Consider the following 26,500-nt stretch of genomic DNA (forward strand, 5'->3'; position numbering starts at 1 on the left):
TAAATATTTGTGTTTTTGCATGTACATTGATTGATTGATTAATCTTATGTCACACAAAGATAAATAACATACATTTTTCTAAAGTAATTCAATCAGTTAGTTAGATTTATTGCACCTGTTACTGAAATGGTTGTTCTAGTTTAAATGGTTTAGGTAGTCTTCTTTATCAATGTTCCTAATGATAGACATTCAGAATGCAGGTTGTGGGTATATTAACTTTGGCTGGATTCCAATAGGAATTACACATCATGTTGCAAGCCAGCATAATCAGACTTGCTGGCCTGATGTGGCATGTAAACCAGGAGGTTCCTAACACCACCAAAGTAAAGCCTCATGATATATGTAATGTATTGTCATAATCAGTTTACTTGTAATGATAACATTCGACAACAGTAAGAACTTATTTGGTGAAGTCCACAGACCAGAAAATTAACGAATTCAACAAAGTGCATAGTCACTTTACCCCTATCGATGTATTACCTCAATTACCTTCACTAACCTGCATCGCTGCACATTGACTCGGTACTGGTACCCCCTGTATATAGCCTCATTATTGTTATTTTATTGTTACTCAATAATTGTTTACTTTAGTTAATTTTGTAAATATTTTCTCAACACTTATTTTTCTTAAAAATGCATTGTTGGTTAAGGGCTTGTAAGTAATAATTTCACATTAAGGTCTACACCTGTTATATTCAGCGCATGTTACAAATAAAATTTGATTTTAATCGATTTGTCTCTGTCACTAACAAATACAGTCATGGGTGGTAACGTTACAATTCACTCAAAAAGGCAAGTCACACTGGGAAATGATATTGGAGTCATGGCTTAGTCGGGGTGTGGCTTTGAATTTGTTATTTTTGGCCACCTGTGAGTGAAAGTGTTATACCAGTTCAATTGGTCTAGGGTTATGTTAATCAATGTTTGAACATATTGGCTACCACTTCAGATGTCTTTGTAAATGTGACATAGATGCATGTGTCAATAAAGACTTGTAAGAAAGTACTACTATGTTCTTAACCCAGCACTGAGTGACCAAGTCAAGAGATCTGGAGCTCTTGGTGTAGTGGTTAAAAATAATATATGAGGTGCTGGTACAAACTATGTACACTTCCTAGTGTTAAATGTACCAAATTAGCTGTTATTGCAATGTCGTGGAAATTCTTACACAGGGACACTTGAAGTCAATCTTAAATGAATCATTGTTTATTTGTCAGCACGCTGGAGTGGTTCCAACAAATTTAATGCACCATAGTGAATGTCTGTCAGAAGCTCTGCCTGGGCAGTCCCAGCAGTTGTCTTATATACGGCTATACACAGACAAGTTATATTTGCATGAATTATTGCAAAGTGGCTGGATATTGGCGGGAACTGGAACACGTCGTTGATCCAGAGCATCCCAAACATGCTCAATGGGTGACATGTCTGGTGAGTATGGAGGCCATGAAAGAAGTGGGATATTTTCAGCTTCCAGAATTGTGTACAGATCCTTGCGACATGGGGCCGTGCATTATCATGCTGAAACATGAGGTGATGGCGGCAGATGAATGGCACGACAATAGGCTTCCGAATCTTGTCATGATATCTCTGTGCATTCAAATTGCCATTGATAAAAGCAATTGTGTTCATTGTCTATAGCTTATGCCTGCCCATACCATAACCCCACCACAACCATTGAGCACTCTGTTCATAATGTTGACATCAGCAAACCGCTCGCCTACACAACGCCATACACACTGTCTGCCATCTCCCCGGTTCATTTGAAACCGGGATTCATCCGTGAAGAGCACACTTCTCCAGCATGCCGGTGGCCATCGAAGTTGAGCATTTGCCCATTGAAGTCGGTTACAACGCCGAATTGCTGTAAGGTCAAGACCCTGGTGAGGATGACGAGCATGCAGATGAGCTTCCGTGAAACGGTTTCTGACAGTTTGTGCAGAAATTCTTTGGTTGTGCAAACCCACAGTTTCATTAGCTGTCCAGGTGGCTTATCTCAGGCCATCCCACAGGTGAAGAAGCCAGGTGTGGAGGTCCTGGCCTGACGTGGTTACACGTGGTCTTAAAATGACATTGGAGGCGGCTTATGGTAGAGAAATTAACATTACATTCTCTGGCAACAGTTTTGGTGGACATTCTTGCAATCAGCATGCCAATTGCTTGCTCCCAGCATGCCAACTGCACATTTTAGAGTGGCCTTTTATTGTCCCCAGTACAAGATGCACCTGTGTAATGATCATCATGTTTAATCAGCTTCTTGATATGTCACACCTGTCAGATGGATGGATTATCTTGCCAAAGGAGAAATACTCACTGTAGTATCGGTGATCTACACTACATGGCCTCCCTTGAATGAGTAGGGGTTCTAAAACTTTTGAATGGTAGTGTATATCTGTTTATATTAGTTACTATGCTGTTACTAAGTGGTAATGTATTACGGCAGTGTTATGTTACGACACCTAATCGGTAATGCACATGCGCACGATTGGGGTGGGCTGTAGAGCACGAGAGGTTTTTTCTAAACTAAACTGTACTCCTGTATCCAGCCTGGTAATTTTCTCCACAACACAAATATTAACACTCAAAAGTGTTGACCTGTATAGACACTGGCCAAGTGTCAAATTGAAAATTGTCTGTGTTGATTTAGCACTGGAGAATTTGCTTTGTGGTGAGTAGACGGTTAAAAGTTCAGAGCAACTGAGAGATGGATTATTGGGGCTCTGTTGGAGCTCTGTGGGTTATGTAGGCTATTGTAGGTATGGGCTATGGGCTTGCCTCATCTGCCCCCTGGCCCTCCCTTATAGCCCCAGACCTGTCAGAGAGGATCTCTCTGTCTATCTCAACTCCACTCCACTGAGACATATATTTAGCCCCAGAGAGCAGTGGCCACGGGATGGCCACATACCAAAACACTCACATAGCAGGTTTAAGGTCACATTACGTCATTATTAATGACCAACAGTTAGATTTATCGACTGTCTGCAGCCATAACCACAACGGGCAAACCCGGTGCAACGCACACTGTATCAGAACTTCCAAGGTCTCGTTAAATAGATAATGAATTAGGAACTGGAGAAGATCGAATGACCTGAAAACTACACGAAAGGAAAGACTACTATCTGCCTGTTGAGAGGGCTTGTCACCAGCTACCTGCTTTTGGGAGATAAATGATCCTGAAAATATTGGCTACATTTCAAACAGGCTGTTCAGACTATTATGCTATTCATTTTGAATAAGACATTTAAGCATTAGATTGAACCGTCTGGTAGAGGGATATTTTCTTCCCAGGACATGGGGAATGGAATAAACAAGGTAGCGGTAATAATTATGTCAATTGGAGCACGTGTGTGTCCAAAGCTTTCTCGGAATGACATCATCTGCTTTTGATTGAGAGAAAGGTTAAGCTATAGAAATTCAGTTAAATACAATGGCTCAAAGATAGACTGCAGTAAATAGGCCACAATTAGCGGGCTCTTCTTTTATAAGCTATACAGAATAATTTGAGAATAAACATGTATTTCACAATGTAGGTGCTGCCTGATCTCTATCTGGGAAACTTCAAAGGTAAAGTAATTCCCTCACAGTGTGTGTGTGTGTGTGTGTGTGTGTGTGTGTGTGTGTGTGTGTGTGTGTGTGTGTGTGTGTGTGTGTGTGTGTGTGTGTAAGGCATGTGTGTAGCAGTGGGTGTCCCACACCTGCTGTTCAGTTCTCCAGATCTTTACACAGATCCGCTAAAGCACAGTTATGGGTGTCTTTATTTAATAAGAGCGTGTGCTTGTGTAATAAGCATATACAGTGGGGTCCAGAATTGTTGACACCCTTGATAAAGATGAAAAAGGTGTTTGCAGTTCATTTTGTTTGTGTTTTACATTATTTTTGATAGAAATAAATGGTAAATTATGTATTGTGAAATGTTCAGTCACTTTTATTGTAAATAAGAATAGAATATGTTCCTAAACACTTCTACATTAGTGTGGATGCTACCATGATTACAGATAATCCTGAATGAATCGTTAATAATGATGAGTGAGAGAGGGTCAAAGATCATACCCCCAAGACATGCCACCCCCCCTGTTATTGGTAATGGTGAGAGGGAGAGGTTATAGCATGTCTTGGGGCTATGAACTTTAACCCTCTGTAACTTTCTCACTCTGCATTATTCACGTTTCATTGAGGATTATTCTTAACCGTGGTAGCATCCACATTAATGTAGAAGTATATGTAAAAGTATAATGTAGCAACAAATTATATTCTTATTTAGAATAAAAGTGACTCCAAAATGACACAATATATTATTTACCATTAATTTCTATTGGGAACAAAATAATCTGAAACACAACCTAAATTAACCACAAATGCATCCAACAAGTCTGGAGATTCGCAAGCTTGATGTAGTCATTGTGTGCAAGGAATATGGGACCAAATACTTCACTTCTGACTACTTTATTTATAAGAATCTTTAGGGGTGTCAATACTTTTTACCCCTACCTTTTTGAAAAAAAGTATTACTTGTTGAACAAAATCTCTTTCTCTAAGCAATTGTATTAGTATTAAATAACATAATTTCCCTTTTGTTAGCATACAATACAGCTCAGTATTTGAATTATTTATTTTATACATTCATTATTGCTCATTTTTATCAAGGGTGTCAATACATTTCGGACCCCACTGTATGTATGTGTGTGTGTGTGTGTGTGTGTGTGTGTGTGTGTGTGTGTGTGTGTGTGTGTGTGTGTGTGTGTGTGTGTGTGTGCGTGCGTGTGTATGTGTGTGCTATTTTGCTCTAAATAATTTATTTGATGATTGTTATTATATAATAGATTACACCAGCCAATATCAATTTACTGACTCCTACACTGTGCATGATTTGGGTTGGACTTCATTTCATAATCAGGCTTGGGCCTAATTTCCTCAGAGTCCTTTCTAGTCCATATGTATATCACCTCACCATTCAATAAACCAACCCAGCGTGAGAAAACATGCCCTTGGCACATCTGACCTAAGTAGAGAACCTTTAGCTTCCTTTTAAAGACTGAATTTGATTAGAAGATTTACTGTTTCTTGCTTTTGTGCTCTTTTAGAAACACTGGTTTTCCGGTTTTTCTTTCAGTTCAAATTAAGAAAAACCTGTGTGAGAGGTTATTTTCTTGGAGATCCTTGGGGAGTTGGTTGCTGTTGTTGAGCAGAAAACTCTTTATTTAGGACAGGGCTACATAGGGTCTTTGTAATTTGAGGACAGGGCCTACGTGATTTTTATCAGCTGGCAAGTGTGTGGCACTAGCAACTCCAGGGTCGTGGGTTCGATTCCTGCAGAGATCATGTACATACAGTACACTTAAAATGTTAGCACTCACTGTACTGTAAATCGGTTTGGATAAAAGCATATCTTAAATGACATATTATATTATTATGTTTTCTATCCTCAGATGCGCGGGACAAGGAGTTGTTGGCGAAACACAATATCACCCACATCCTTTCCATCCATGACACCGCTGCCCCCATTTTAGAGGTGAGACTATGCCTTGCCCACCCCTGACACAGATTAAGCCTAGTCCTGGATTGGAGATGGAGATTCTCCATTGAAATTGTATATTAGTCCAGAACCATGCTTTATCTGTGTCCAGGGAACCAGCCTTTAGAGTTACGACCTGTGTGATATTGGGCTCAGCAGTATAACCTGACCAATCAGTCTACTGCCTGCCTTGTTATATTAGTATGGAATGATATCTGGTTGCAGTAGTTGAATGGAATGATAAGTGTAGATCATTTTTGATCCTACTCTACTTATATCATAACCTTGGGAGGCTATGCTTGATCTTGAATAACTAACACCCACTTAATCCCACTTGATCACAGTCATATCACCAATAGCAATATAAGGGCTGAACTTGATATAATCATTACATTGTGACAGTTGTAAAGTGTTCTGTTCTTTCTATATTAGGCTGTGTGTTTTGTAAACAGTGTATTCTTGTCAAAGGTTCTACGCCTCAATGCCTGTATAATAATGGTTCTCAGATAGTTGTGGAAGAAAAAAAATACCCATAAGTAATTGTTGCTGTGTACTGAGTCAAATCCTCATTCAATGTTCATTATGTCACCAATTCACACTTCTCTGTTACGACTCCTGAAATAGAAAACTGAAGTTGTATTGAAAGTCAAACTTTCCTATCCCCATTTTCCATTGTTATATGGAAAGTATTAGACTTCTGGTATCACTCACAAGACAATGGGGTTCTTCACTCAGAAAAAAAGGGTTCCAAAAGTGTTCTTTGGCTGTCCCCTTAGGAGAAGCCTTTTTTGTTCCAGGTAGAACCCTTTTGGGTTCCAGGTAGAATCCTTTTGGGCTCCATGTAGAACCCTGTGGAAAGTGTTCTACCTGGAACCAAAAAGGGTTCTTCAAAGGGTTATCCTATGGGGACAGCCAAAGAACCCTTTTAGGTTCTAGATAGCACACTTTTTTTAAAGAGTGTACCTCATGTCATGCAACTCAAGGTGGAGTTGCATAAATGTTTATTTGATACTGGATGTCGGTGAGTTTAAATTATTCTACACTTTTTTTTATCAAAATGTAGGCATGCATAATTTTTTAGCTGAATGTGTTTACTAGATTTCTGCCTTTTCTGATGACATTATTGAAACCTTATATTCCTACAAGCTTTAACAGCCTCACGTCAGAATTAGACGTTCATCCATGTTTAGGAAACGTCAGATTTCGAAGTTGTTCCAAATGTCAAATTTCAATGTGTTTAAGGTTAAGTTTAGGCATAATCTAGAAGAAAATGAAAGGCACACCTATTTAGGCAAGGTGCTGACTAGCGGAGTAGAAAACTTTAAAATAAAGGAGAGCCGCACACTCTAGGAGCTCAGATGCAAAAATGTAATGTCCAACGTTTCGACAGGCAAGCTGTCTTCGTCAGGGTGAGTTTAGGCATAAACTCATAATTCTTAAAGTTAGGCATTAACACAGAATGATTAATGTAAGGCTTAAGGTTTGGGATAGGCTTAAAACAAAAATATCAAAAACAACTTTCTCTTAATTTATTTAAACATGAAACCTTTGGAATCAGAGGAAGATGCTTACACTTAGTGATGGGAAACCAAGGCTTTCTATAGGCTTCGGGCTTTCACCAAATTGTGCCTAAAAATGGTAAATTATTCAAAGCTTCATTATCTGGTCATAATGCACATTAGTGACATCTGCTGGTCAGCAATAAATAGTATTATGGGATTGTCAGATAGAGGCATTTTTCTCTGTTGTGTTCATTATAACACTTTGGCGCAGCAGTAAACTGTTGGATTTAGTAGCCTATAATCAGTTGGAATAGAAGGTTTGCATCTTACACCATGCTTCCTTTTTGTTATAGTTTGGACACTATATAAATAATTCCTACTGAATAGGTGGTGGACTTAACTGCAGTATAGTATTATTACTATTCATGGGAGCATGGATATTATGGACATTGGTGTTGACCGTGACCTTTACCCTCCTGTGATGTCATCACCCAGAGTTGGCACAGTATTAACGGGACACTACCTCATGTTGAGTTGGGTGTATCTCTCTCCTGTTTTCAACATTTGTTACATGGCTGTACCCCTTTATTTTGTAGTTTGCAAGTAAAGGCAATGAACATTGAAACGCGTGTGGATAATCCTTGTCAAGTTACCACATTTTTTTTGCTTTCAAGTTCACTTTTTTTTTTGGTTTTGTACAAAATCCGAACTATATTTGTAAGTACGGTGTCCACTAGAGGTCGATGTTTGAAAGCAGCTTGGAATAAAAAAAAAAAATCATTGGAACCACAGCAAAATCTGTGGGAGCTCGCATTTTGCAACACATGATTTGAAAAAGCACGTGATCAAACAAAGCTTCGAACGTCATTTTACTTTTTACCTTTATTTAACTCTTATTTTCAATGACGGACTAGGAACAGTAGGTTATCTGCCTTGTTCAGGGGCAAAACAACAGATTTTTTCCTTGTAAGCTCGGGGATTCGATCTTGCAAACCTTCGGTCCAAGTCCAACGCTCTAACCACTAGGCTACCTACCACCCGAGATGACGTACTTCTGAAAAAGTGATACACGCATTGGCACCCTGCTTCAAAGTTAGCTGCTTAGCATTTTTGACGCATGCCTCGGAGCTCCGGTATAAAACTACTTACGCCCATCCACAACGCCCTAGCAAAACCGAAACCTACTTGAAGGTGACAGTGAAGGTGACAGTGCTCACTGTTGCCCCCTAGTGGCCAGTTTCCACGTCATCTCCCGACGTCATCAGACATGGATGGACATTGAATACTGACTTGTATCACGGGTGACCTGCCTGCATATTCATAATTACATGAAAGTGCAACTCTATCAAATCAAATCAAACTTTATTTGTCACGTGCGCAGAATACAACAGGTGTAGACCTTACAGTGAAATACTTACTTACAGGCTCTAACCAATAGTGCAATTTTTAAGTAAAAAAAAAGGTATTAGGTGAACAATAGGTAAGTAAAGAAATAAAAACAACAGTAATAAAGACAGAGAAAAATAACAGTAGTGAGGCTATATACAGGCACCGGTTAGTCGGGCTGATTGAGATAGTATGTACATGTAGGTATGGTTAAAGTGACTATGCATATATGATAAACAGAGAGTAGCAGTAGCGTAAACGAGGGGTTGGAGGGTGGTGGTTGGCGGGACACAATGCAGATAGTCTGGGTAGCCAATGTGCGGGGGTACCGGTTAGTCGGGCTAATTGAGGTAGTGTGTACATAAATGTATAATTAAAGTGACTATGCATATATGATAAACAGCAGCGTAAAAGAGGGGTTGGGGGGAGGGTCACACAATGCAAATAGTCCGGGTAGCCATTTGATTACCTGTTCAGGGAGTCTTATGGCTTGGGGGTAAAAACTGTTGAGAAGCCTTTTGGTCCTAGACTTACCACTCGTCATTTGGTAGTAGAGAGAACAGTCTGTGACTGGGGTGGCTGGGGTCTTTGACAATTTTTAGGGCCTTCCTCTGATACCGCCTGGTGTAGAGGTCCTGGATGGCAGGCAGCTTAGCCCCAGTGATGTACTGGGCCGCACGCACTACCCTCTGTAGTGCCTTTCGGTCAGAGTCCGAGCAGTTGCCGTACCAGGCGGTGATGCGACCAGTCAGGATGCTCTCAATGTTGCAGCTCTTTTGAGGATCTGAGGACCCATGCCAAATCTTTTTAGTTTCTTGAGGGGGAATAGGCTTTGTCGTGCCCTCTTCACGACTGTATTAAAAGTTTATCTGAGTTTTCAGATAGGGCTTCATTCGGAAGTTCAAATATGTTTCTATATGAGAGAGTGGGAAAGGTGTGTTTGTGTGAGATAAGTACAGATGGGGAGAGGACAAATCTCAAACTGAGAATGCTAAAATGAGCTGTGCGGTTAGCAACTAGTTTTCCTTCAGTGCTGTTGACTGCAGCTGTTTCAGTTGCACTGAAAAGCAATAAAATACAAATTACACCATATATGTGTACAAACACACACAACTATTGTCTCTGAACTTTAATATTTTCTCATTGAAAGTCAGCCTGAAAACCATGTATTAATCTCTTCCCACTTTATCAATCTGTGACAGCATCTCAGTTAGTTGTTGTGTGTACAGTAGTGTGCTTTCACTATTATTATGCTGAAGAGAGAATGGCAACTTCTAATACATTTACATTTACATTTGAGTCATTTAGCAGACGCTCTTATCCAGAGCGACTTACAAATTGATACAGTATTAAGATAGACAATAGTAGATTTTGGTAGATAGAAGATGCTCTTTGGTCAAAGGGGTAAATTGGTTATCAAAAAGAAAGGACGACCAAGGCACTCTTCATATAATTAATTAAAATGCCTTTTCTTTGTACGGCATGTTCAATGGAAACAAAGTTTCAGGGAGGCCAGGGAGTACTGCCTGTCGAAGGCCATGCAGCTGAAACGCATCGGCGAGTCGTCACACTACTAGAGAATGCGTTATCATTCTACCTGTAAATCAACTGATCAACTGGTTAGCAAGCTTCTATGACTCAGCTCTTTGCAGACTAATGGCAAGCCAGATGGAGGGTCAATTTGCATACCCAACAGTCAGCTTGTATGGTTTTACTGATTGATTTCTGCAAAGATGGCTCTGTGGTTTTGGAGAGGGAAGAGGTTAGTTAACAACCTGGCGAAGTTGACATGGGCAATTTTAGCAGAAATTGCTAATGCTTCTCAGGATTAATATTCTATGTATTAATTGCGGTGTATTTTTCTAAATCTAATTCGTTGCACACAGTTTTGGTTCGAGTTGTGTGGTAAGTTGTGGTCATGACAAATTCCTATGGTGATTGTTGGTCTTGACAGTGTTGTCTTGTGGGTAGCCATGCTGATTGTGATGACTCATTATTTGGATGACCAGTTGAGACGAGCTTATTAGAAAATATCAAGACGAAATGAGATTTCAAACTGCTCCTACCTGTGTTCTACTGTCTATCGGTGGTGTGTGCGGCTGTCTGACCTGTCCAGCTGGAGGACTACCGTGGCTCTTTGTATCGCAGAGTTTTTTTTTTTTTTTTTTGCAGAGGCGCAGTCATAACAGGATGGTTAGTTTCTGCCCGCTGAGGCCATGGTTCACCATCAGCTGTCAGGTGCACATTCACCACACACACACACACACACACACACACACACACACACGCGCGCACACACACACACACACACACACACGCGCACACACACACACACACACACACACACACACACACACACACACACACACACGCACATAGAAAGAGAGTAAACCTGTATTGTCATGATGCGCTACTGCATGGGGTTTGTCCCTCGTTAGGACCTGAAAGAGGAAGAGAGCAGAAGACCCCAACACCACAGAGTTCAAACCGAAGTGATCAAGAGCCTCATCACTAGATATAGTATGTTGGCATACTGTATTATGTATGACACAATGTTTATAGACCCAAATGCATAATGTAAAATGTCCAATTGGGTATGTCGATGTTTTATATGTTGTTGACTTGTTGTTCAGCTCCAGTTGTTCTCTTCCTCAGGAGATGAAATACCTCTGCATCCCTGCTGCTGATTCCTCCAAACAAAACCTGTAAGTGTCTGTACCTGTGTGTACGTGCGATGTGTGAGTACGCGCCAGGTGCGCTGGTGTGTGTGCATGTGTGCGTGGTTAATTAACAAATGATGAACGTTACGTGACTTTATATCCCCTAAATGTTGGTTTTCTAGCTCAAACTGCAGTCCTAGTCCAAGCTTTATATCTGTCTTCAGGACCCCGTTTTTTAAGGACAGCATCATATTCATCCACGAGTCCAGACTCAAAGGGAAAGGCTGCCTGGTCCACTGGTGAGATTTTTTCTTCTTCATGTATTGATATTTGATTGAATGTATTGACGACATTCTAATTGATGTAATTGATTGACATGTGTTCCCAGTGTGGCAGGTGTGTCCCGTAGTGTTACGTTGGTGGTGGTGTACATCATGACCGTTACTGGGCGGGGCTGGGTGGAGTCGTTAGCTGCGGTGAGGGTGGTACGGCCGTGTGCTGGACCTAACGTGGGGTTCTTAAGGCAGCTGGAGGACTTTGAGAATCTAGAGGTGGCACAGGTCAGTGACAGTCTTCTTTGGCTCTCTTTTCTCAACCCACTGAGTCTTGTCTCTCTCTCTCTCTCTCTCTCTCTCTCTCTCTCTCTCTCTCTCTCTCTCTCTCCTCTTATCTATTGATCTTTCTCTCACAATCGCTATCACGCAAGTTCTCTGCTCCCTCTCACCTTTCCCTCTCTTATGACTCTCTCTCCGGTCTCCTTCTCTGTCCTCAGTATAGGGAATGGTTTAAGGACAGGTATAAGGAGAACCCTTTTAATGATGAAGAGGAGATCGGAGCCCTTCTGTGGCAGAAGTCTCGGGCCATCAGTGAGTCCATAGCAACGGCCACGGCAACGGCAGCTCAGCTAGCCACCAGCAACACATGACCCCATGTCTCCTGTCTGCTCAGCCCACGCCAGACAGCTGTCACTCACCCAATGCGCAGCCAATCACTGTTTCTGACTTCAATATATATCGGTGGGACTGAGTTTCTTATTCAGTTCAACCAACTGTAGGTTAGACCAACTGGAAAATGTTGATTACGAAAAATGTACAGGTTGTCATGAGGGGATTTCTCAGTGGTCCCTGTGTGCGACTGGGTTCCTGCTCTCCCCTTTCCCCTACCAGTCACAGCAACATGCAAGAGCAGTCAATCTTAACGCCCAGGAAAGATACATTACAAGCCTACATTACACACACACACACACACAGAGAGAGAGAGAGTTAACCTCTAACTTCTATCATCTCCCCCACTCCTGTCCATACACACTCCCTCCCCCTCTGTGAGTGTGACGTGTGTGTGTTTGTGTGTGTGCTTTGTGTTTAGCCTAATACAAGGAATACATCTCTGTATATTCATAGGCCTAAACGTAATGTGAAACGCAGCACTGTATCTTTGTGGACCAACAGAGATTTTGATTGATTAGTCTTGACCATGACATAAAAAAGTACTTAAAATGTGTCTACTGTTTCCATGCATATAGAGGTGGTTAAAGTTAGCCTATATCACCAAGCACAGCCACATTTTCATTTTATCCCCACTAAGAAATCTTTATCACAATGATAATTAGCCTATGACTTTAGGAATTATAATGATTACATAGGCTACTTATAAAAAAAAATGTTCAATGATTAAGTTTGTTGGGTCTTTATTTGACAGCTGGATTTCGATTGACAGACTTTTATTCATTTATAGCCTACATTTATAGCCTACTGGAGACATATTTTATCATGAAAATAAAATAGGCTTAGGTTTTCCGTGACAGGATGTAGAATTAGCTTATATCATTGGTTTATATAATTTCAAAGAATTGCTTTGCTCTCGACTGGTGAACAGATTGTCCCACTTTCCAGCGTTGCGGGTGTCTTTTTCTGCGACTGACGTTCGCGAGGGTTTCCCCTGCTGTTTACGGGAGACGTGCGCAGCATGAAGGTTCACAGACGCGAACTGCCCAGCATCCCCGCTCCACTTCATTTCGCCCCGCCCCCATCTACAACTGATTTAAGTTGAGTTGTCACGCTGCATTATGATCTTTCGAGACTGATTGATTTCAAAACTCAAAGGGGTTTCGAGTTTCAGCGGTAAGTCAAGGATATTTGCTCTGCTCCCGCTCAAATCTATAGGCTACCTGCAGCAGCAAAAAAAAAAACACGTGTACATGCAAGTAAGTGTTCAAAAGTGAATGTAGTCTATTCTTAAATTATTTGAATTCAATTTACATAATTGGTATGCAGGTTTAGTATACGCAAGCAATTTGACACAAAAAAAACATTTTCGCAGATATTTTTAGGCAAATTCATATGTTATGGATAATTTGTAGTCTAAATATCTTAGTCCCTGTAATATTTACCAATATAGCCTATACTGTCCTGACCATGCACCTTTCTCTTGGCTAGAGATGAACCCTGAGTCGGACTACGGGATGTCTACGGTGAGCTGTGGGAACGGAAAGCTCCGCTCGTGGCTAATCGAACAGGTGGATACCGGGAAGTACCCGGGCCTGGTCTGGGAGAACGAAGAAAAGAGCATCTTCAGGATACCATGGAAGCACGCGGGCAAGCAGGACTACAACCGGGACGAGGATGCCGCTCTCTTCAAGGTAGGCTACTGTATGGTACGGGGCCTCAAATGAATGTCTCCAACATTCTGCATTTACGCATTGGATGTGCGAGAGATGTGTAGGGTATTACATCTTTAGCAGACACTCTTCTTCAGAGCTACTTACAGGAGTGAGTGCATACATTTGAGCCACACAAGGAGCCACACACACAGTACAATTAGACTAGTGATGAGTTAAGTAGGTGCCTTTTTATTTATTTGAAATTGTGCAGGATAAAATAACTTGAATCGAATCAAATGTTATTTGTAACATGCTTCGTAAACAACAGGTGTAGATTAACAGTGAAATGCTGAGTTAAAAAATAAAGATATAAAAAATAGAAATTGTGACACGAGGCATAAATGCACAGTGAATAACGAATAACAATAACGAGTAAAAATAACATGCCTATATACAGGAAGTACCAGTACGGAGTCGATGTGCAGAGGTACGAGGTAATTGAGGTAGCTATGTACATATAAGTAGGGGTAAAGTGACTAGGCAACAGGTTAAATAACAGACTTAGATGTAGCGGCAGCATCTCGTTTTCAAGTGTTCAAATATAAATATATTTAAAAAAAATACTTAGTAACAAGAATAATATAGCAACTACTATCTTGTAATAATAATACGAAACAAAAACTTTCATTAACAGCATAAAAAAGTTGTTTTACAACTACTAGGCCTACAACTAATAAAAGCTACTGCTACAACTACTAACTACAACTAACCGTTGGGTAGGTTGAGGTGCCAAATCCATTACGCATAGGATTTAGGATTTACCAACTCATGCACAACTGCACCGGTGATTTGTTACCCGTGTCTGACGACTCCGTTTTCTGTGACTTTTCTGCAGGCTTGGGCGCTGTTTAAAGGCAAGTTTCGGGAGGGCATCGACAAACCGGACCCGCCAACGTGGAAGACTCGCCTCCGGTGCGCGCTCAACAAAAGTAACGACTTCGAGGAGCTAGTGCAGCGCAGTCAGCTGGACATCTCAGACCCTTACAAAGTCTACCGGATCATCCCGGAGTGCGCCAAGAAGCGTCAGTTTCATTTATTTTGCATTTACTTCAAATATAGTGGCCTAGGATTCATGCTGTAATTTTACGTTGCAGTTTATAATTGAATCAAATGATGAAATTTGTGGAAAAACCTATAGAAAGTTATTTAATCAGCTTTCATATATACATTTTATTATATGCACCACTATTAGAAGGAAACACAGATGGCACCCACACACTGAATGCCCCAGCAGGTTTTGATAGGGGCCAGTGACTTACGTGCAAATAATAGAAACAATAGAAACATTTCAGTATACTGGAAAATCAGGCTGCCAAACCACAAGACTGTAGTTTCATCCATTTGCTCTCTCTGTCTGATATTTCATATTCGTTATGAACTTTCATGATAAAGTCTTGATTATTCATGTGTAATTACGAACTACTATCTACCCTCTCATAATTTAAGTGCGTTGAATGTCTGTGTGTGTTTACTCGTGTGGTGTGTGTTTAAATTATGACTCCTGTGTAACAGATTTCTTGCTATCAGGATCCAAACAGGAGGATGGTGGCAGCCCCCTGAGTCCTCTGAGTTACCCCATGCTGCCCTCATACCCCGCCCTGCAGACACAGGTAACTATGGTCGTCTGTAAACTCTCACCTCTGAGAGGTTTTGTTTGTGGCGTGTGTTTACGTGTGTGTGTGTGCATGTGTCAGTATGTGTGTTAGTGAGCGAGAGAGTGAAGAGAACAGCTGCGTGGATCTGCGAGTGTGTCATCAACATCACATGACGAGGGACTCAGAACCCACCCTTTCGGGCATGAACGCACACAGACACACTAGTACGCACCTTCAGTGATTCGCGCACAATATCACATGAGCCCAGTCTTAGTGATACTTCCTCTTCCATTCATATTATGAATCGTAGTTGGTCCCGTGTGTAGAGGTGATTGTTTGACTGACAGGTATCTCTTTCTCTATAGATGTCTGGGTACATGCCCAGTACAGAGAGAGGCTGGATGAAGGACTATCTTCCAGAGCAGGCCTCTCTTCCTGAGCTGCCCTATGCCCAGTGCCCCTACCCCTCACGCAGCCTATCCTGGGCCCAGGGGCCCAGCATGGACAATGGTAGGCCTAATACCACAGCATATATTTTTTACTTGCGTGAGAGAATCTAATGTAGGCTGTGCAGCTGTTATGTATCTGTAGTTATGCAAAGGGCTCTCATGGGCCTAAACCATAACTTGACATGTGCTCAAATAACTCACTTTTTTTTGCGTAAGTCTTCCATTGACCTCGATGTGTGAATCGTCAATTCAGGCTCATGATGTTTGCGTGTATGCTTTTCTGGTGTGTTGGAATACGTGCCTTCATTGAGGTCCCGTCTCTCTGCGTTTGCAGGGTACCAGATCACAGGGTCCTTCTACACCTACAGTGCTACTGACACCCAGCCATCCCCCTTCACACTGGACACCAGCATGAGATCAGCAGAGGCACTCTCAGGTACAGTATACACACGCACACGCACGTGCGCACTTATTTACTTCAAATTTGACTTACAATAATATTTTGATTTTAGTCCACGTACTTGCGCATTATATTTAAGGCAAATTGATACTGTATTCCAAGAGTTAGCTGAATACTCCGATTTTTATGCTGTTTCTCTTACCTGTACTCCTTACTCCACCCCAGATATGCGGTTACATGTGTCAGTGTTTTACCGGGACTCTCTGTGGAGGGAGGTGACCACCTCCAGTCCAGAGGGCTGTCGCATCGCTCCCTGCTCCCCAGACGACAAGCTTTATTCCCCCACTGTGGGTCCAGACCTGGTGCCCCTACCCCTGGACAGCCTCCAAGTCCTGGGGAGGGGGGAGGAGTGTCCTCCCAGCCCCCCTGGTTGTACCCTGGAGAGGGGCGTGCTACTGTGGATGGCCCCAGATGGCCTCTATGCCCGGCGGCTGTGCCAGGAGAGAGTGTTCTGGGAGGGAGGGTTATCATCCTACGCAGACAAACCCAACAAGCTGGAGAGAGAACACACCTGTAAACTACTGCACACACAGGACTACCTCACAGGTAAGTTAACTTAAACTGCAGGCAGGCGCGCACGCATCTCATTCACTGGCAAACTAAACCACACTCTGTTGTCATGCTGTTTCCTGGTCGTGGACAGGAAGCAGACACATCCTCCTTTCCTGTAAATATTATGTTGAGATTGCCTCCATACTTCCCCCCCCACACACTTTTAAGAATAGGACATTACACACAGTCATGTGACCTCATCCCCGCCCACCTTGCACTACCAGATGTGTTCAGCCTGATTGGTCTAATTTGCATATAGACACAGGACTTTCCACCCAGTCACATGACTTCTAAAGTCACCACCACAACAGTTCATAGGAATTCGCTTTGGCCAAAATTAATTAACCCTTTATCGACCCAATGTCCCCTCCTTGCGAACTTCTCTACCCAACCCAATCCTCTAGATTGAATCCCTCTCTACTTCCGTCTCTCAGAGCTACAATCAATTTTCTCTACCACCCCTCTCTCTCTCTCTCTCCTCGCTATCTCAGAGCTGCAGGGTTATTCCCTCCACAGTCGCCCCTCTCCATGCCGCTCCTCTGTACCTAACCTGACCATCTAGACCCTATTAACCTCTATTTCTCTCCGTCTACCAGAGTTGCAGGGCTATGCCCTCCACTGTCGGCCCCCTCCACGTCTCCAGGTGCTGCTGAGCTTCGGAGACGAGTGTCTGGATCCCCAGAGACAGAGGACCCTCACTGTACAGGTATATAACCATCCCCTAACATCAACATGACTTCTACCGGTCTTCAATGCCCCTCTCTACTTTACTCACACCCCATTACCTTATCCTGGCCCTCTATATACCCCCCTAACCTCCATCTATCTCTCACAAAATAGCAGTTTGATTCCTTGTAACACCCACACTCATACATAATACTTACAGTACAGTCCCCCTTCTATCTCACCACCTAACCCCCTTACCACCACCACCACCACCTCTCAGTGACACTAGTACTAATCCCTGCTGTTGCCCTCCACTCCTGCAGGTGGAACCCATGTTTGCCAGGCAGCTCCTGTACTACACCCAGCACCAGCAGACCAGCGGACACTACTACCGCAGCTACGACATCCCTCTCCCTGGGGTCACGGAACACAGCATGACCCCTTCCGTAACCGAGGACTACCAGAGGGTCATCACACATCACCATAGCAACACCCTGCAGGACTGACTAATCTGACCATCTCTGATCACAGTCAGACTGCGGTGCAGGACATGGGGAGAGGAGAAGAGAGGGAGAGACAGGAAAGCCTGGAAAGCCGAGGAGAGAGTCGTCACACTGTACTCTGGATCACACATTTCCATCAAAGCTGAAGCAGAACTATGCCAATCCAAGCCAAACTGAACTTAACCAGGCCATGGAGGAACGTACACTGGGACCATTGAAGAGACTAACAGATAGTTGTATGCTGTAGATGTGTGTTGTAAGGGAGTCAACACCCCAAATTCTTATGGATCAAACTGTATTTCAACTACTCTCAGGGAGCCATCCTTTGGCCTTAAAGACTCAAACTTGACCGCCGTTTTGCAACGTCCACTTTGTGACAACAGAACTGACAGCTGTAGTGATTGTATCGACACGCTCTAGAGTCGTGTGTGTGTGTGTATCTGCATTTTATTGTATGATTGTGTGTAGTATGGCCATACTGATGTTGACATGCTTTCTTCTGTAAATACATTTGACCTGTTACTTCTAGTGTATAGCGTCACATTTTCTCAATCATAAATACTGCAGTTCAGAGATGACCAAAGACTACCACTGAGATTTGACCACACTGAAACACGTACTAGCATGCCGAACCTTTGGATTGGCTCACTGTGTCATACATTGGGAATGTTTTGTAATCGAATAATTAAAATGTTTTAAGCAAAAACCTTGCATGTTTTGAGACATACATCAAATGAATAGAAAGAGGGCTCATGTTAGATAAGGGATTTGTGAGAAGTGACATCCTTTGTGTGTGTGTGTGTGTGTGTACAGGAAGCCTGATTCAGATGCAGGATGATGCTGGTTAATCAAACACACTCGCAGGAGAACGCGGTCATAAACATTCGGTGATGACATCACCAGGGGAGGAGGAAGAGGTCGGCCACTCTTTCCGCCCCAGAGAGGCATTAGAACTGAAGAGGGTTTAGAACTGTTTCCTGGGGTGCCTTTGACATGCCAAACAACATTAACTTCCATGGAAGAATAGTGAAAACCCCAGAATGAGTGACACATCTGTGTGGTTACTTATCCACGGTCTGATAAGGTAAACAAGGCTGATGACGCCACTTGATACCACATTGTAATACCTTATGGAGGAGAAATGGCTGTCAATGTAATCACACAGAAATATGTGCATACATGCAGCCAACTTAAATAAATGAGAAAACATACAATGGCAAAATAACAGATTTTTGATAATAATCAACACAGATAACCAACTGGTTTGCCTGACACTTTCCACTCCACCATCTACCTCCAAAAATCCCGCTACCTACTGCCAGTGTCAATAACACCTATTTCAGAGAATGAGATCAACGTAAACATGTTTTGATTGATAGGCCTGGTCTTCTCGACCTGCAGCGTCCCGAATGGAACAGAAGTGCAGTGTAAAACTCCCCTCCTCACCTCTCTGTTGCTGTAAACAGTCAACCGGTGGAAGAAGGATGAGACCTGAGGGCTTTGAACCTACTGCTGTTGTGAATGAATCTGTGGGTGGACACCACTGAGACAGAGCTAAGTTTAGAACAGACAATCAAAACACCCTGTCTAAATGACTTTCCCCCTGCCTGGCCTTAGAAAAAAATGGGCTGCTGCTGCTGATAATGTAGCCTGCATTAAGAAATTTGAGGTTTGACTTATCTGAAACAGTCGATAGTGGCAATAAGAACATTTACTTATTCAAAATTTAGCAGGACGAAATCTCTTTTTCAAGTTTCCCCAAAACCGACCACCACCCAAAAAACAATATTTAGTAACACGAATAATATGGAAAATTACTGTCTAATAATAATAAAAAACTAAAACTTACATGCTGTTGTAAAAAAATTTCAATCCCATGATCTTTTATTAGCATTTTTGGTTAGAGCTAGTTGATTTCTGGTAGGTTATTCAAGTCCCCATCATGTTTTCTGTTGAATTGTCTCGTAATGAGTGACGTTTTCACAATCAGTCATGAACGTGTGTAAAATGTTACAATATTTTGTGATAAAATCCCACAGTGCCGGTTCTAGGGACGCGCCCTGTGATAATCCCACCACTCAGCTCACGAGTCCTGGGTGTGGCAGCCTTCGTCTACTACTACGTCTGACATATGACCACACACTTCAAAACCGCAACCATCCATCGCAGTTCAGTTATTGCTAACTCCACACACCTACAACCGAATCTCTGTGCAACATTCTTATAGCCAGTAACTAAGGAGTTAACATAGACCACTCCCCACCCCGCCCTAGCAATACCCTAACCGGCCCTACCCCAGACACTAGTGTGCCAGACATAGCGTGAGCTGTCAGTACAACAATCGCCTGAGGTGACTGTTTTGGCTATTAACGTACTGTTGTATGGCTGAGGCCTTACCGTCTATGGGACAGAGATGACTATATGCGCTCTCTTTCACTGTCACAAATGTGGCTGTTACAAGAACAGAAATAATGTAAATGTGTCTTTATTTGGCAATTGAGACGGTAATAAGAGGACAGAGCATAATAATGACCATGTGCAGTTTCTTTATGAACATACAGAAATCAGGGACCACATATGTTGACTGGAGTCACGAACACCAGGCTAGCATGACCTAGCTTGCCTACAAGGGACTGGATGCTGATTTCTAGATGAGTGGCCATCTAACAATAGCATAATTAGCATGATTCCACAGTAGAGGGGCTGCCCAGATTAACTGTGAGATTAACTCAGAAAATGAGTGTACATATCTAAAATGAATGAGATTAGCGTGAAAAAGACTAGTGTGCAAATTTCCATTCTAGATCTTATAACAATTGAACAAAAAGCCAGGAGAGTGCAAGTAAATAGGCATTGCACATATTTGATAGATAGAGATACTATCGTGCCATTATATTAATGTTGAAGAGACATTGTACAGACTCATCTCTTGACAGGCTGGACATTAGAGGGCTGGAAACAGGTGAGCTGGAGCTGCATACTGCTCTTAAACTTATTCAGCAGCTCCTCCAGTAACCTAGAGAGAGAGAGAGAGGGAGGGAGGGAGAAGACAACAAGAGACATAGAGAGAGGGAAAATAATAGGTAGAATCATCCCCACTGTACTGTGCAGGTTAGCATTTTCCATCATGAATCTTGTTCTAGTGGCAGCTTGAACCTTGATGACTTACTTTTTGTCTGCTCCGTTGTGTAGCTGGGGAAGGACCTCCAGAGCCTGCTTGAAGCTGGCGCTGAAACAAGATATACACAGTTAACACTACACCACACATACCAACAAACTATACTACACATCGAAGGAGAGAGAGACATACCATAACACAATGACAGACTCATTTTAAGTCACAGAACCTGATTAAATTAGTTGGATTGCTGGTAAAGTTCTGCTTTCGCTTCCTTTTCCATATACCACCAGGTAATGATGACTAGAGGTGTGGGGAAGATGAATGTGATTTACAGGAATGAAAGTGAGAGTAATGTATAATCTCTGTAATTCATGTACATTTGTATAGTATGCACAGTGTATGGAAGTGTAGTGTATGTGTACGTGTGGTAAACAGGTGTGTAGTGGTGTACTACAGTACAGTGTCAGTGAGGGTTCTATGGGCCTTACTGGCTCTCAGATGACAGGTAGGAGGCTACAGCATCTCTCAGAGAATCTATCTCCAAACGGGCCTGCAGAGAGAGAAAGAGAGGGATGAAAGAGGATAAAGAGAAAGAAAGGAATGGATAAATGCATATACGGATATACTTAGGGTACTTAAAGTATCAACATTTAAGGCTGTAGAGTGAGCAGTATATAGTAGTTTCACGAGTCAGGATATGACCCAGATGCAGACACAGGAGGTGAATAGTTCGACACTCAGAACATTTACTATACAAAGGGGCAGGCAAAGGGCAGGTCGAGGGCAGGCAGTAGTTCGTAATTCAAGGCAGGGTCAAACAGGGACAGAATGGCAGGCAGGCTCAGGGTCAGGACAGGCAGAAAGGTCAGATCCGGGAAGAAAACACACTGGTAAGACCTGACAAGACATACTGGCAACAGACAAACATAAAACGCAGGTATAAATACACAGGGGATAACGGGGGGAAATGGGAGACACCTGGTGGGGGGTGGAGACAAGCACAAGACAGGTGAAACAGATCAGGGTGTGACAAGTAGGTAGTACAGCTGGTTTGGAAGAGGTAGTTGGGGGTTACTGTGGTCAGTAAAAGAGGGTAAATCCCCGCACAATTGGCCCATTTGACTTACCCGAGAGAGTGGCAAACTGAAAGTGTGTGTGTACCTGTATGGCTCCGTTCTTGCTGAAGGAGGAGACACACTGCATCAGGCGACTCATCTCTTCCGCCACACCCTCAATGATTCTAGTCAAAACCCTGGGAACTAGGTCCTTAGACACTGTAAAGACCTAAAAGAGAGAGAGAGAGGAGTAGATTGGAGGTGTCCACTGATTCAATGAATTATGCAGTCTACTGATTTAACGTAAGTAACGGTGAGAGGTTCTAGTCAATGTTCAGAAAAGCAGTGGTCTAAGGCACTGCATCGTAGTGCTAGAGGCGTTACTACAGACCCGAGTTCATTCCCGGGCTGTGCTACAACCAGCCGTGGCCGGGAGTCCCATAGGACAGTGAACAATTGGCCCAGCGTCGTTTTACTTGGCTCATCTCTCCCTAGCGACTCCTTGTGGCGGGCAGGGTGCCTGCAGGCTGACCCTGGTCGCCGGTTGAACTGTGTTTCCGCCGACACATTGGTGCGGCTGGCTTCCGGGTTAAGCTGGCGGGTGTTAAGGAGCGCAGTTAGGCGGGTCATGTTTCGGAGGACACATGACTCCACCTTCGCCTCTGCCGAGCCCGTTGGGGAGTTGCAGTGATGAGACAAGAACGAAATATGGGGAGAAAAAGTAAAATACAAAAAAAAAAAGAATATCATTTTAGTCATGCATGTCTTTGAGTACAAGAATTACCTCTGCATGGACAGTGATGATGTTCACCAAGGCTTCTTTCAGGTAGTTCCTCACACCTGTAGGAGAGTAGTTTCACAATGACATCAAAACCCAGTCCAACACCCAAACCTGATCAAATGAAAATGATCCCAGACCAAACATTGACACGTTTTCTTTCACTATAAGACCAGAGTAAAATGGAGTGGGCGTGGAACAAAAGTTGTGTCAAGCTTGGAGTTCTATTTTTGTCTGGCGTTAAGGCGGCACTAGTGTCAAACACACATTCATTTGCAATTTCAACCTATTAAAGCCAGCACTCTGCTACTTTCTGTTGAGCAAGGATTGGTCATTTACCGGTCTTATACCAGCATTGTGACTTTTTTTATCCTGGCAATTTTATGATATCATTAAAATGTACATGTATTTATTGTTGTTGTTGTTTAAAACAACAGATTGCTTTTTTTGTAAATTTGTTTTATACTTAACTTATTAGAATGATTCACTGTCCTGGCTTTATTGTGAGATCGTCCGTTGTGCGCATGCAATGCAACTTCTGGAGAAGTGTGAATGTCCTCTGATTTGTTAGATGGTTATGATTATGTTTATAAAATTAGATTTGGCAGCAGTATAACAGTGAGTGGGCATTCTACTTTTTTCTTTACATTGGTTCTTTGTGCAGCTACTGTGAAAAGTTTGGATCTGTGTAGCACCCTCCATAGTCTGCATTGTTTTAATATTATATGCACACAGTGAGAAATGATGGTGCCTGTTAGTGTATTTAGACAGAGCCTATTTGAAACAAATGGTTTCAATTGTTTAGAATTTGATTAGAATTATTCGCTCTCGGGGCCTCCCGCTTGAGGCGTCACTACAGACCATGGTTCAATCCCAGCTGGCCGTGACTGGGAGACCCATGAGACGGCCCACAATTGACCCAGTGTCGTCCGGGTTAGGGAAGGGTTTGGCCAGCCGGGATTTCCTTGTCCCATCGCGCTCTAGCGACTCCTTGTGGTGGGCCAGGCGCCTGCAAGCTGACTTCAATCCCCAGCTGAACGGTGCTTCTTCTGACACATTGGTGCGGCTGGCTTACGGGTTCAGTGAGCAGTGTGTCAAGAAGCAGTAGGGCTTGGCTGGGTCGTGTTTCGGAGGACGCATGGCTCCAGACCTTCGCCTCTCCCAAGTCTGTAGGGGAGTTATAGCGATGGGACAAGACTAACTACCAATTGGATATCACGACAAAGGGGTAAAAGTACAAAACAATATACACAGTTGAAGTCGGAAGCTTTCATACACTTAGGTTGGAGTCATTAAAACTCGTTTTTCAACCACTCCATACATTTTTTGTAAACAAACTCTAGTTTTGGCAAGTCGGTTAGGACATGTACTTTGTGCATGACAAGTCATTTTTCCAACAATTGCTTACAGACAGATTATTTCACTTATAATTCACTGTATCACAATTCCAGTGGGTCAGAAGATTTCATACACTAAGTTGACTGTGCCTTTAAACAGCTTGGAAAAATCCAGAAAATGATGTCATGGCTTCAGAAGCTTCTGATAGGCTAATTGACATCATTTGAGTCAATTGGAGGTGTACCTGTGGATGTATTTCAAGGCCTACCTTCAAACTCAGTGCCTCTTTGCTTGACACCATGGGAAAATCAAAAGAAATCAGCCAAGACCTCAGGAAAAAAATTGTAGACCTCCACAAGTCTGGTTCATCCTTGGGAGCAATTTCCAAATGCCTGAAGGTACCACGTTCATCTGTACATACAATAGTATGCAAGTATAAACACCATGGGACCACACAGCCGTCATACCGCTCAGGAAGAAGACGTGTTCTGTCTCCTAGAGATGAACTTACTTTGGTGCGAAAAGTAAAAATCAATCCCAGAACAACAGCAAAGGACCTTGTGAAGATGCTGGAGGAATAAAGTACAAAAGTATCTATATCCACAGTAAAACGAGTCCTATATCGACATAACCTGAAAGGCCGCTCAGCAAGGAAGAAGCCACTGCTCCCAAAACTGCCATAAAAAAGCCAGACTACGGTTTGCAACTGCACATGGGTACAAAGATCGTACTTTTTGGAGAAATGTCCTCTGGTCTGAAGAAACAAAAATAGAACTGTTTGGCCATAATGACCATCATTATGTTTGGAGGAAAAAGGGGGAAGCTTGCAAGCTGAAGAACACCATCCCAACCGTGAAGCACGGCAGCATCATGTTGTGGGGATGCTTGGTTGCAGGAGGGACTGGTGGACTTCACAAAATAGATGGCATCATGAGGGAGGAATATTATGTGAATATGTTGAAGCAACATCTCAAGACATCAGTCAGGAAGTTAAAGCTTGGTCGCAAACGCATCTTCCAAGTGGACAATGACCCCAGGCATACTTCCAAAGTTGTGGCAAAATGGCTTAAGGACAACAAAGTCAAGATATTGGAGTGGCCATCACAAAGCCCTGACCTCAATCCTATAGAAAATTTGTGGGCAGAACTGAGAAAGCATGTGCGAGCAAGGAGGCCTACAAACCTGCCTCAGTTACACCAGCTCTGACAGGAGGAATGGGCCAAAATTCGCCCAACTTATTGTGGGAAGCTTGTGGTAGGCTACCCGAAACGTTTGACCCAAGTTAAACAATTTTAAGGCAACACTTCCAAATACTAATTCAGTGTATGTAAACTTCTGACCCACTGGGAGTGTGATGAAATAAATAATTATCTCTACTATTATCCTGACATTTCACATTCTTAAAATAAAGTGGTGATCCTAACTGACCTAAGACCTGACATTTTTACTAGGATTAAATGTCAGGAATTGTGAAAAACTGAGTTTAAATGTATTTGGCTAAGGCACATGTACACTTCCGACTTGAACTGTGTTTATGTATGTATGTGTGTATGTATATACACTATACTATACTATCTATCTATATCTATATCTATATCTATATCTATATATATATATATATATTTATATATATATATATATATGTATGTGTATGTGTATATATATATATATATGTATATATATACATACATACAGCAAAAAAAGAAACGTCCTCTCACTGTCAAGTGCGTTTATTTTCAGCAAACTTACCTGAACAAGTTCCACAGACATGTGCCTAACAGAACTGGAATAATGTGTCCCTGAACAAAGGAGGGGTCAAAATCAAAAGTAACAGTCAGTATCTGGTGTGGCCACAAGCTGCATTAAGTACTGCAGTGCATCTCCTCCTCATGGACTGCACCAGATTTGCCAGTTCTTGCTGAGATGTTACCCCACACTTCCACCAAGGCACCAGCAAGTTCCCGGACATTTCTGGGGGGAATGGCCCTAGCACACACCCTCCGATCCAACAGGTCCCAGACGTGCTCAATGGGATTGAGATGCGGGCTTTTCGCTGGCCATGGCAGAACACTGACATTCCTGTCTTGCAGGAAATCACACACAGAACGAGCAGTATGGCTGGTGGCATTGTCATGCTGGAGGGTCATGTCAGGATGAGCCAGCAGGAAGGGTACCACATGAGGGAGGAGGATGTCTTCCCTGTAACACACAGTGTTGAGATTGCCTGCAATGACAACAAGCTCAGTCCAATGATGCTGTGACACACT

At 42.6% G+C, this 26,500-nt stretch overlaps 3 protein-coding genes across 10 annotated transcripts in view; 2 read left to right on the forward strand and 1 right to left on the reverse strand.

Annotated features, from left to right (window-relative positions):
* Positions 1–2,962: 2,962 nt before the first annotated feature.
* On the forward strand, positions 2,963–12,727 carry LOC115192290 (dual specificity protein phosphatase 22-B). The gene is made up of 7 exons (XM_029750614.1): positions 2,963–3,309; positions 3,528–3,561; positions 5,424–5,506; positions 11,053–11,102; positions 11,282–11,356; positions 11,446–11,617; positions 11,830–12,727. Exons 1-7 carry the CDS (start codon positions 3,289–3,291, stop codon positions 11,980–11,982), a joined length of 588 nt encoding a protein of 195 aa, XP_029606474.1. The 5' UTR covers positions 2,963–3,288; the 3' UTR covers positions 11,983–12,727.
* Positions 12,728–12,926: 199 nt separating this feature from the next.
* Positions 12,927–18,647, forward strand: irf4l (interferon regulatory factor 4 like). 3 transcript variants are annotated; one of them, XM_029750613.1, is made up of 9 exons: positions 12,927–13,260; positions 13,493–13,695; positions 14,552–14,738; positions 15,244–15,326; positions 15,677–15,821; positions 16,095–16,196; positions 16,386–16,766; positions 17,369–17,478; positions 17,762–18,647. In XM_029750613.1, the coding sequence occupies exons 2-9, from the start codon at positions 13,495–13,497 to the stop codon at positions 17,942–17,944; spliced, it is 1,392 nt and encodes a 463-aa protein (XP_029606473.1). In that variant the 5' UTR covers positions 12,927–13,260; positions 13,493–13,494; the 3' UTR covers positions 17,945–18,647. The 3 variants fall into 3 exon arrangements, with proteins under 3 accessions (XP_029606473.1, XP_029606471.1, XP_029606472.1); XM_029750611.1 differs by having other exon boundaries at positions 12,928–13,260; positions 15,229–15,326; XM_029750612.1 differs by having other exon boundaries at positions 12,928–13,177; positions 15,229–15,326.
* A 1,763-nt stretch (positions 18,648–20,410) lies between these two features.
* Positions 20,411–26,500, reverse strand: part of LOC115192287 (exocyst complex component 2) — a 97,531-nt gene continuing 91,441 nt past the window's right edge. For all 6 annotated transcript variants that reach the window (XM_029750610.1, XM_029750606.1, XM_029750609.1 and 3 more), the window contains 5 exons: positions 22,902–22,957; positions 22,224–22,346; positions 21,551–21,612; positions 21,111–21,170; positions 20,411–20,957 (listed from right to left, as the gene is read on the reverse strand). In XM_029750610.1, coding sequence (XP_029606470.1) covers positions 20,864–20,957; positions 21,111–21,170; positions 21,551–21,612; positions 22,224–22,346; positions 22,902–22,957 — 395 coding nt within the window. In that variant the 3' untranslated portion in view covers positions 20,411–20,863. The remainder of the gene's footprint in view (positions 20,958–21,110; positions 21,171–21,550; positions 21,613–22,223; positions 22,347–22,901; positions 22,958–26,500) is intronic.

This window comes from Salmo trutta, chromosome 4 (genome assembly GCF_901001165.1).
Source record: "Salmo trutta chromosome 4, fSalTru1.1, whole genome shotgun sequence".
NCBI classification, from domain to species: Eukaryota; Metazoa; Chordata; class Actinopteri; order Salmoniformes; family Salmonidae; genus Salmo; species Salmo trutta.

Excerpts from the sequence above, each read along its gene's own strand:
- LOC115192290 (XM_029750614.1), top strand. The coding sequence starts at position 3,289 with ATGGGGAATGGAATAAACAAG. Across the intron at positions 3,310-3,527 it reads TGGGGAATGGAATAAACAAG|GTGCTGCCTGATCTCTATCT; the intron begins GTAGCGGTAATA and ends TTCACAATGTAG. Across the intron at positions 5,507-11,052 it reads CCGCTGCCCCCATTTTAGAG|GAGATGAAATACCTCTGCAT; the intron begins GTGAGACTATGC and ends TCTCTTCCTCAG.
- irf4l (XM_029750611.1), top strand. The coding sequence starts at position 13,495 with ATGAACCCTGAGTCGGACTACGGGATGTCTACGGTGAGCTGTGGGAAC. Across the intron at positions 14,739-15,228 it reads CCCGGAGTGCGCCAAGAAGC|ATTTCTTGCTATCAGGATCC; the intron begins GTCAGTTTCATT and ends CCTGTGTAACAG. Across the intron at positions 16,767-17,368 it reads CACACAGGACTACCTCACAG|AGTTGCAGGGCTATGCCCTC; the intron begins GTAAGTTAACTT and ends TCCGTCTACCAG.